The sequence below is a fragment of the Megalops cyprinoides genome, chromosome 4 (assembly GCF_013368585.1).
Source record: "Megalops cyprinoides isolate fMegCyp1 chromosome 4, fMegCyp1.pri, whole genome shotgun sequence".
NCBI classification, from domain to species: Eukaryota; Metazoa; Chordata; class Actinopteri; order Elopiformes; family Megalopidae; genus Megalops; species Megalops cyprinoides.
Window position 1 is genome coordinate 30,182,632 of NC_050586.1, and position 10,622 is coordinate 30,193,253.

The 10,622-nt window shown below is 43.9% G+C and overlaps 1 protein-coding gene across 3 annotated transcripts; it reads left to right on the plus strand.

Annotated features, from left to right (window-relative positions):
- Window positions 1-120: 120 nt before the first annotated feature.
- On the plus strand, window positions 121-9,157 carry ccdc125 (coiled-coil domain containing 125). 3 transcript variants are annotated; one of them, XM_036527557.1, is made up of 12 exons: window positions 121-302; window positions 1,488-1,851; window positions 3,945-4,003; window positions 4,475-4,561; window positions 4,840-4,917; window positions 5,331-5,416; window positions 6,011-6,093; window positions 6,370-6,485; window positions 6,805-6,918; window positions 7,322-7,484; window positions 7,849-7,964; window positions 8,553-9,157. In XM_036527557.1, the coding sequence occupies exons 2-12, from the start codon at window positions 1,542-1,544 to the stop codon at window positions 8,850-8,852; spliced, it is 1,512 nt and encodes a 503-aa protein (XP_036383450.1). In that variant the 5' UTR covers window positions 121-302; window positions 1,488-1,541; the 3' UTR covers window positions 8,853-9,157. The 3 variants fall into 3 exon arrangements, with proteins under 3 accessions (XP_036383450.1, XP_036383452.1, XP_036383451.1); XM_036527559.1 differs by having other exon boundaries at window positions 7,852-7,964; XM_036527558.1 differs by lacking the exon at window positions 121-302 and adding an exon at window positions 327-471.
- Window positions 9,158-10,622: the final 1,465 nt, after the last annotated feature.

Genomic DNA, 10,622 nt, shown 5'->3' on the forward strand with positions numbered 1-10,622 from the left:
CGTAAACAAGTTTCCTGACCATTGTCCAAGCTGACCCGTCAATGGAACAAGGGCGACACGTACGTCAAGGGTTTGCAACTGCGGCTAACACGGACTTTCATTTACTCTACGTGAAAGGCCAGCACTGCCGCCTGCTGCTGTGCCGGAGTGGATAAGCAGTCCAGTCGCCGGAAAGGTGGTGTTTTTTCCGTAGGGTCTACCGTACCTAAACCGGCACCGAGTTCCTTCCTTCGGGGTTTCTCTTTTCACGAAAAAATGGAAACTTTGGGCTTTGTGGTTTATTAATACTGAAGGGGCGCCAGGTAAGCAGATAGTTCAACTACCTGCTTGACACGTAGGACAGGTGGGTGTAAGATAAAAATCTGTCGCGCTCAAGTAGTATTCAAACTATGACAAAACTATGAAAACGCAAAAACATATCGAAGGAAACTTAACTTGCTGTGGGGAAGCGAAATGGGTAAAGTACAGCTAGTACGTGGTTGTCGCTCCTGATAGTTTGATTGAGGAAAATAATCTCCAAAAGAAAAAAAAAAAAGATGTAGCCTATTCCGAATGTGTCCGATACTAAAATCGAAATGAATGTTTTAGCCAAAGTAGGTGCGGCTGTTTCATGCAAGCATATTCAATGTGGACTGAATTTTTAAAAACCCGTTAGCTCTGCATGAAGTGGCTGTCAGAGTTAATATATGAACGACATAACGTAAATGCTGTTATTCAATGCATGATGAGATAAAATGGCGAATAATTGTATACGCACACTTTTCGACCAGAGGAAAGCTGTGTATTTAGCGCCGTATTGCTGTTCTTGCATAGAACTGAAGCGTACATAACAGTAACTCGCATATAGCACAGTAACTCGCATATTATACAATAATATGCTGTCATAAGAACTAATATCTTAAAAAAATACCATTACAACTTAATTAGTTTAATATTAAATGGTGTAGTACAGACGATCTGACAATCCTGTTTGTTGACATGGTCTATATTCTAAATCGTAGGGTTTAATATTTTTGTAGAACCAGAAGGGGAATGGAAATTGTATGCTATACATGGTATAATGTCTGTTCAGTGTTGAGTCAGGCCATAGCTGAGATACAGACAGAGGGTATAAAAGGCAACAGAAACTAGTCAAGCTAGAGGCAGGTAAAGGACACATTTTAGAGAGAAATGCCCCGTTGATGAGATTTGCATAAAGGACATGACAGACATGTTGTTTTCATGGAGTGCCTGTGTAAATGGTTGAGTTTTCAGAACTAAAAAAAAAAAACAAGAGTATGTGTTGGTTTCAGTTAAGTGTATTATTTATTGAGTTGACCATGGCTCTGTGCGTGCTGTTGTGTACAGTGTGTCCACTTTTATCCACAATTAGTGCAACTGCTTTGTTTGCAACCAAACCAATGTGCGTTTTTAAACAACAGCTCTGTTTTGTCATCTGAGCGTGTAATTCAGTTTATTATTATTCATATTGAAATAAAATGTTTCAGAGGCTGTCAGTGGCCTTTTCCAGGAGACCGCTGGGGAATAAAGAGTGACCGACCATGCATGCTGGCGGCGAGCAGGTCTCAGAGGTGATGAGCAGGACACCTGAGGATGACATGGCAGAGGGGGACCTGGGGGACGGGTTGGGCAGGAAGCCGGGGGGCCTGTACGAGAGGAGGCGGCGGACACGCAGCGGAGGGGCCCGGGGGGAGGCCCCGGAGAGGCTGCCCTCACCAGGGCTGCTGAAGAGGGCCAGTGACAATGGCAGCGTGGCCTTCTCCTGGACGTCTTGCAGTGCCCTGTACACAGTGTTCCGGCAGGAGCTAGAGGCGGAGAGACCACGCGCCTCCTGGAGATTGAGCAGCGCAGGTAGGCTGCCTCGCCATTGGCCGAATGCAGTCATCAATCACTAATCACTAAGGATGCAGCGACTGTAGGTGGATTTAGATGTGTGGCTTTCCCCTCTTAGAAAGAGTGGAAGACTCCTGTGATGTTCTGCGACTGATCGAACAAATCAAACACAAACCACTTTATTTGCTTTAGGGTTTAAATCTTTTAATGGCTTGTTTGTCACGATTAGGCCACCTCTTCATTGACCAGTGACCAAAGACAAAGCTAAAGATGTAACAATTTTTTTTCAGCTCAGCATTTAGAATGTGATGGGCTCTCGGATTGTATTAGCTTTAATGCAGTCAGAATAATTTCATTCACTTTGGGCTTAGCATGGAGTCATTACTGCTGTTTCTGACATTTGTTCCCACGACTTGTCAAACTGTGTGCCACGTCCCTGACTGCTGAGCAGCAAACCAGTTACAGCACAGCTGGCCTTGCCTCACCCCAGACACCATGGAAACGCCAGTGTGTTTACGTAGCACGACTATCCATGCCGCTGAGCACAGGCACTTACTAATGGTGTTTTTCACAATGGCCTGGGTTCGTCACTGTAGCTTGGGTTTTTAGTCATGTTCCCACTGCCTGGTCTAGAATCTGCCTCTCTCATCTCGCCACCCAGCACCATACTCAGGCAATGGTGGGCTGAGCAGAAGCAGGAGTGTCTTCTGTGCCACTGTGGAATGAGCAATTGGCATGTTTTCATTTGCACACTGTGTGACACGCCTCTCATAAATAAACAGAGCAGGAGAGGTCTGTACACCTTTTATATTACATTACTGCATGACACATTACAAAACAGGGAAATGTATTTAAAAACTGATTCATGAATGCTACTTGTATTATTTCAGTCCACAAGTCCAGTTGTAATGACTGATACCTCCCTGACCATGTGACCAATGCTTATCGCTCATTAATAATAAGGTTCATTCAAGTGGAGCAAGTGGATGTGCTTATTTAAGCAGCTACTGTGCAGGTATGCAGATGGAGAACAGGTAGAGACTCCTACAGCAAGCAGCAGTGTGTGTTTTTGTGTAGTTGCAGAATCCTGAACAGTCAAAATATCTATCTTAATGATCTTACAAAAAAAACACTGATTTCCTGAAAGAGGCAGATTTAAACACCTTTTTAAGAAACATGGTTTTGTCTATGCTTGAGTGCTGATTGCTAAGTGTTCAATCACACACTGTTTGCTCCTAAAACACAGTCTATTCTTTTCTGACATTTTGTTCCTCACCCTCTCTTTGTTTTGACATTGAACAGCTGTGTCTGACATGAAAGAACTATTAAACAGCAGTTTGTCATCACCTTTTCCATCATTTAAGCCAACTTCCAAAGGCACCTTTATATACTGAAGCAGAGATGTCAGATTTTTTTCATCAGAAGTTATTTTGACTGTAGATCCTGTTACCCCTATTTGCTTTGCAGTTTGTTTAGTAACAATATCTAACCTTGGTGCTGCTTCATGCCTTACCAAAACAAGCACCAACAACAGCAGTCTCTATCTATTACTGAACATCGTTTCCATCACTAGCCTCTCTGCTGTCTGAATTAAGGGCAGGATCTGAAGATTGTCTGTCTCCCAGCTCTCCTCCTCAGTCTCCTTTCTGCTGGAGCTCCTCTGTTTACCCACCTGAGTCATCACGGCAGCCAGTCACTAACCAGAAGGCTTTTAGAAAGAGCTTGTTTTGTTAGCAACAGCACGGCTCTGTGGGTTTGTGCCAGCAGGCTGTGGACTTTAGAACTCGGTGGACGTCAACGCAAATGTAACATTTTACAGTATATGATTTCAGACTTAAACATTTTAAACTACAAATTCTGGTTTTGGTTTAAGACCCTTGTCCTTGGAGCCACACTTTCATGTCATATTGCTCTAACATTTGTTATTTTTCTTATTTGTTCATTTCATGGACACTCATCTGGAGTGACTAATAAAGCCCTCAAGATATAAAGTACTGCATACAGTAAGAGGTGCAAGAAGAATGTGTTTAGGTACAAAAGAAAGTACATATGAATGGTAAAGTATCAAACTAAAAAAAACATCCATTTACTCATATCTGCTTTTTTCCCAGAATCCCTCAGTGATCTTTCCAATGAAGAACTAAGGCAGAGAGTTCAGGAGGTCACAGAGGTGAGCATGTGGACTACCTTTCTGCTGTATGACAAAAACAGAACCAGAGGTGTGCTTTGCTCATTTGCTCTGGCTCTCAGTTGAACGTCAGTCATTGTGACCTTGTTGTAGTACTGCTGTCTGGTAGTGTAGAGCAGAACCTTTACTGCTAGCTGGTGCTTGTACTGTGCTGGATTCATATTTATCTGTTTAAGCAGTTATGCACATGGCCAAAGTGGAGAATTATGATAACCTCAGTCCAGCTGGTGCCTCCTGAGACTCTGAGACTCTCAGTGTGAAAATGATGTGTTTCATATTTGTTTGTAATAAGAAGCCAGTTACAAGTGATGTAACTATCTCAATCGAGTGATGGTAAACACAATTAATGCCCAATGTTTTCTTTACAACTGTCAGCTAGCAGTTGGCTGTAAAGGTCACTAAAAAGGTACATTTGCAGGTGTTTGTTTTTGATTGACTCCTCCTGTCTGATAGGAGGTGGAGCTCCTGCGCTGTGAACTGGAGGCTACACAGCGCCACCTGGAGGGCAAGCATGAAGCACTGAAGATCCTGCAGAGTCGAGTACGTTACCTCACCAATGGAATCAAACATCTCTGCAACATTTACGTTTTGTTGTTCTTACATTTAACAGACAAATTTATACAGCTAAGTATGTGCTAAAGCAAATCAGGTAATGTACCTTGCTCGGGGTGACAGTAGCAGTGGCTCAAACTGGATTTGAACCTGCAGGTCCAGTTCCCTAGCCACTGCAACCATGTGACATTGCTGCTCTTCTTGAAGCATGTGTTGTGAGCTCAACTGATCATGTTTTTGTTTTTCTTCCACTCCTTGCCCTGAAGGCAGTGTTTGACAAAGCAACCTCTCACACCAAAACTCTCCTGCAGAAGAGTGAGGAGAGGAACAAGGCCCTAGAAAAGGTGATTGCCTTTTTGTAACGTTGACACGGTGTTGAGGAGATGGCTGTGTTGCTGTGCTATGTCATTTCTTTTGTTTGCAAAAGGGGTTGGGCTTTGCAGAGCTGTCATTTTAAATGACATAGCTCAAACAAGGGCTTGATTACTTTCACTTGATGTTTGTTTACCATGCTTTATTTCTTACTTGAATTATTTGAACAATGATAGTTGTAAAACTACAAATACAGTTTTTTTTTCTTGTAAGTAGTCACCAAATGAACACTGCCTTTTTAGCTGTTCTCGAGTGCAAGACCTGCATTCATTTCACTCAACATACAGCTACGTGGCTGACCTCAGATAGTAAAAAGAGTTAGTCAAAACAGCCCGTAAATGTATTCAACCTATCGCTCCTGGTTCAGGTTTAATTTCTCCCTCAGGAGGTGAACGCTTTACAGTGGGAAATCACCTTCAACCAGGTGCAGTTCAAGAACTTTGAGCAGTCCTGGAAGGAGAAATATGACAGGTGCGTTTCGATTCAGTGACCTGTCGAGCCCTAAAGCAGACTGTTGAGACTGCTGTTGTTTCACCATCATTCTGCCAGATTATCAGGAAACATTTCTGAGAAAGTGGATGAATGCAATTGGGGGTTTTTTTTTGTGGTTGAGATTTTTAGGTTACATGGAGCATTAGGAGCATTTTAGGTTACTACTCACTAGTTGATTGGTAGTAAAAGAGTTAGTTTCAAGGAAAATATGTACTGAGGCTTTGTGAAATAGCTTGAATTAAGTGATGAACATTGCCGTAGGTAAACATCAGTGAGGATCTTGACTGATCTTTGCTTTGCCTGAAAATACAGAAGGAATGGCAACCTTTGCATTTCAACAGACGTTAATTATGAGGTGCATGTTAAGTTGGTGAGTTTGGTACATTGTGCACCACAATGTAAAAACAGCACAGATATGAACTGGCTTGTGGAGCTGGCAGTCTGTTTAGCTGATGTCTTCTTCAGGCAACCCACCCAAAGTTTGCACGCCCTTTGCATTTTTGATGATCTGAACTGCGTATTCAAGCACTTGTATGTTTCACTGTGTTCTTCTGTTGTCTTTTCGTGGGACAGAGTGTGCAGCGAAAACAAAGCCCTTAGCAACACGGTCAGCGACAGAGCGAGAGAAATGCAGGAGCTGAGATCAGAAAACTCCTGTAGGTGTCCCAAGACTCTGCATGCTTTGTCCACCATGTGGCATTTCAGGCTGATTAACCTGTGCATAAATGCATGTGTAACATAATTCTCATTTGTCTTTAAAGTAGGCATACTTTGGGGCATGTCATGCTGCTGTATCCTAAATGATTATGCATTATGAGTTTACTAACCGTGAAAGGCCCACATGCTCAAAGATCTTACATAATTTCTCTGTTTGTAGATATAAGATGTGTAGTAATGTGTGTGTATGGGGGGGGGTGGTTGGGGTCTTGCAGCCCTCAGTCAGCAGTGCCTAGAGCTCTTAGCCATGTTGAGTGTTCCGGAGCAGAAGGCCTTTCAGGGGTCCCTGCCCCCTCGCAACAACCTGGGGAGAGATGGGACAGCCCTGGAGGTGAGAGGAACATAAAGGATGGGGGGGGATGTCACACAGCTGCTGGAGCAGTACTGCTGGAGCTGGGCCCTGGCAGCAAATATGAAAATATACTTGAAAAAAGCAAAAGGAATGACAGTGGAGGAAGGAAGTATGGGTGGACAGAGGGGGAAGAAAATGGGAATGGAGAAAATGAATGAGAACTAGGGACAGAAAGGGCTATAACACTAACATGCTGTTACAACCTAGCTGTCCCTGGGCCCCAATCAGTATGCACTCTGAAGAGTCTCAGTCATCCTGTGATGTATGGCGTGTGTGATGCCCCCTCTCTGTGCCCTAGCTGGCAGTGCTGGGGGCGTGCCACTGCAGTGCCAGCGTGAGAGACACGTGCCCCTGTCCTTGTGCCAGGACTGCAGCTGCCAGCCGAAAACAGGTCCTGCAGCTCAAACAGGAGGTAATACTCCCCAGCCCCGCATCTGATGTCCAAACATCTGTTCCAGAACAACTTGAAATATATAGGAAATATTTTTGCTGTGTTCTTCTTTATCTTTCCCCCCTTTATTTCAAATAGCTGATATATGCCGCATGGTACTACTTTTGGCATTACTCAAGTTTTGTGAAAATTTGGAATGTAAGTCTGTGCACAGATATCTCAGTATAGCCTTAGTTGTTTCCATCTGATTATATTGATGATAGCATTGTTTTAAAGTGTGCACATTTTTGGAGTGGTGAGAGTGTGGAGGGGGGGAGGGTTGCTAGGTGGTGTGCAGGGAGGTGGGAACTGCACTGGAACAGAGTGGATTTGTTTGGGCAACCTTTGATTTAGATCCTAACCTTTGAGGGTCTATGCATTGCAGCTGGAGGTACAGAGGAGGAGGAAGGAGGAGGCCTATGTGATGGCCGACGCGTTCCGGATCGCCTTCGAGCAGCAGCTGAAGAGGAAGAGCGAGCACGTCCTGCGTCTGGCCGAAACGGAGGGGTACCTCCGCAAGGACACGCCCCAGGCTCGCAAGGAGGAAGGTGGGCAGAGACGCAGTGCAGCTGTGTGAATGAAGCTGTTATGGATTTACTGCATCTGCAGAGTAAATGGATCCTAATTAGTCCCTATGGTGACAGTGGGTGAGAGAGTATATGATGTGTGACAGTGTGAGTATGTGTGCCAGTGCCAGTGTGTGCATGCATGTGTGTGTGTGTGTGTGTGTGTGTGTTTGTGAGTGCATAAGAAGTCAGAGTGCACATGTGTGATGGTGTGTGAGAGTTCAGGACAGCGGCAGCATGCGGGTGTGTGAGAGATGATAACTGTTTGAGTGTCTGTTCCACTGACAATGTGTGAATGAGAACACTCGGCTGTGAGTGTTGGTCCAGTGAAATCTTTCTCCTTCAGCAGCGGTGAAGGGGGGCTCGGGCAGCATGGCTCAGAGGCTGAGGGGCATGCTGCAGAACACCGGGGTCAAGATTTCAGACGACCCGGCTGAGACGCTGCACAACCTGGTTGACCTGGTGTGTACCTCAGTATTTCACCATTCCAAACTATAGTACAATGAGCCCGTAAGATGCAGTCCTCAAGCTCTGCTCTAAAGAGTGGAATAGTGTGTTGAGCTTTACGTGAGTTGTGTATTTGGCTCTAAACTCAGCACTGAGGAATGCTAGGTTGGGATTTGACCTAACCAGAACTACAGGTTAGTGGTTAGGACTTTAAACTAAGCTCCTGAGTAGTGTATAGGGCTATGAATTCATAATTGAGGGTTGGGCTCTTAATTCTAATCTACAAAGCAGCAGGCAGGGCTCAGAAGATGTGATGACAATTACCTGAATCCCAGATGCTATATTACAGTCACTGTCCAGATCCCCTGTATATAACTAGATTCATTTAATATTTATACCACTCCAATTATGGGCACATGTTCTGCATATTTTGTCCTTGAATAACAAAGGAAATAATAGAGAAGTACTCATTTATTCAGAACATTGATCTCTTCTCTCCCACATTTTTCACAAGTATAGAGTTTGATAGGCCTGTAAAATTTGTGTGTTGGTATTCCCTTGGTGTACCGGCTTGGTTGTTGAGTGGGCTCCCTCTCCATGCAGCTGAATGACAAGGAGGAGGCCCTGGCCCACCAGAGGAAGGTGAGCTACATGCTGGCCCGCAACGCGGAGGAGCTGGAGCGGCGTCTGCTGCAGGTCAAAGGACAGGACTGCGCTACACGCGGCCAGGAGACCAGGCAAGAGGGGCAGGGCGGTGGCGGCTCGCGCACCCCGCCCTCCAAAACCCCAGACGCCCAGGGGGACCCTGGAGAGGACACGGGCGCCCACGCGCAATGCCTAGAAACAGGGGAGCCGCCCGTGGAGTGCGCGGCCACCGCCACTGCGTGCGGAGGAGAAAGCTGAGGGTGATGGCGGGTTCGAGGACCTCCTCCTGACAACTCAGGGACAATGGTGGAGCAGTGGAGGAGAAGGAGAAACAGAAGTGCGAGCCAGGTTGAAGGGCTGCTATTTATACCTCTGTGTGCTCAGGAACACATTCTACCCCTTCCTACAGAGTGACAGCTGTGAGCGCACCACAGAACCCGCTGTGCTGCCTCTTACCTTGCAACAGATGTCAGCTGTGGGAGGTGTCTCTGGAGGATCGCAGAGAGCTACCCAGCTCTGCCCCCACGCCGCCTGGTACATCACATGACAGCTATACACACCCCCCCCCCCGGGTGGTCGAGACAGCCATGTATCTAACGCATCCATTTTCATATTTGTTTTTTTGTTGTTTTTTCGTGGGTTGAAAAATTGTCATTATGTGTTTTAAAGATGTTAATATTTTAAACTGGTATTTAAAAGCTTTACTCACATTTCACATTGACCACAATCAAAAAGCTTTGCATAAGTGTCTGACAATTGTGGAGTGTTTTAGGTTCTGTTCAGTGAACCAAGAGCTCCTTTGTTTCTTGATATATGGTTCTGAATGGTACTTGTTTTCCTTGGTACAAGGGCATTCCTGATGTATTTCAGTTCTTAAATCTTGCCAGCTGGACTAAGATTAAACTATAAATAAGACAGATATTGTGCCAGTTAAAAAAGTAGATTGAAAATACAAATCCTTGTTGACACTGTAAACCCTCTCCTTAACCATGGTGCATATTATAAAATATATAGCTTTGGAAATCCTGCATTTGAACATTCCTGCTGATGTGTTAAAGTATTTTACCTTTTTGGTTTTGACAACTTGTTTTAATGAGATTATGATATTACATCCTCATTTCTGTGTCTGCTCATTTTGATTGTGCTGGATGGAATGGAGGACGAATAAACAGTTTCAATAAAGGTGACACAACAACACAACCAAGGTGAATGGAATGAGATCATTAATGATAAAAGCCATGAAGTACAACTGATCTCTGATCAGTTTATGAACATGTGTAGTTTGTGATCATTACATTATCTTAACAGATGCTCTTATCCTGGGTGAATTACATATTTTACAATTTTGACATTATTCTTTTATACAGTGGGATATATTATTAAGTACCTTGTACAAGGGTACAACAGCAGTGGCCCACCAGGGTATTGAACCAGCAGCATTCGGGTTACAAACATGCTCCTTACCACTACATCACATTACTGCCTAAGACAGAATTGCCTACAAGTTATATGAAATTAATCTCTTTGTGTCCAAAACCTTGCCTGTTCATACTTCATTTATTTCAGCATCATTAATTTGATTTTGGGGGTTCACAATATTTGTGGTCTTTGCTGTTGTTTTGGAACTCAATGTTAACACTAACCAGGGGACATTTAAGACAAGATTAAAAACAAATTAAGTGAAATTTCATATAAGAGACACAGGGAATGTACTGTACATATTAAAATGAATAAAAAAAAAAAAACAGCCAAACAAAAGAGAAATCAAGTGGACTTTATGTATGTTCCTCTCATTTGAGTCAAGTATTGTTTTTGATATGTGTAATGTATGTGTGTCTGACTGGTCGGTTCATCAATAAAACTTTATATGCTAGTTTCGGAATATTGTGGTTATTATTAGCACAAATCCTTCGTAAGGGAATCACAAATAGGAAGTTCTTTCGTGTGTTCAGATGATCCCTGAAAATAGAAAATAGGCCTACGTCATGTTAGAAAAAAATGGGAACCACGCAAGAAAGTTATGAAATG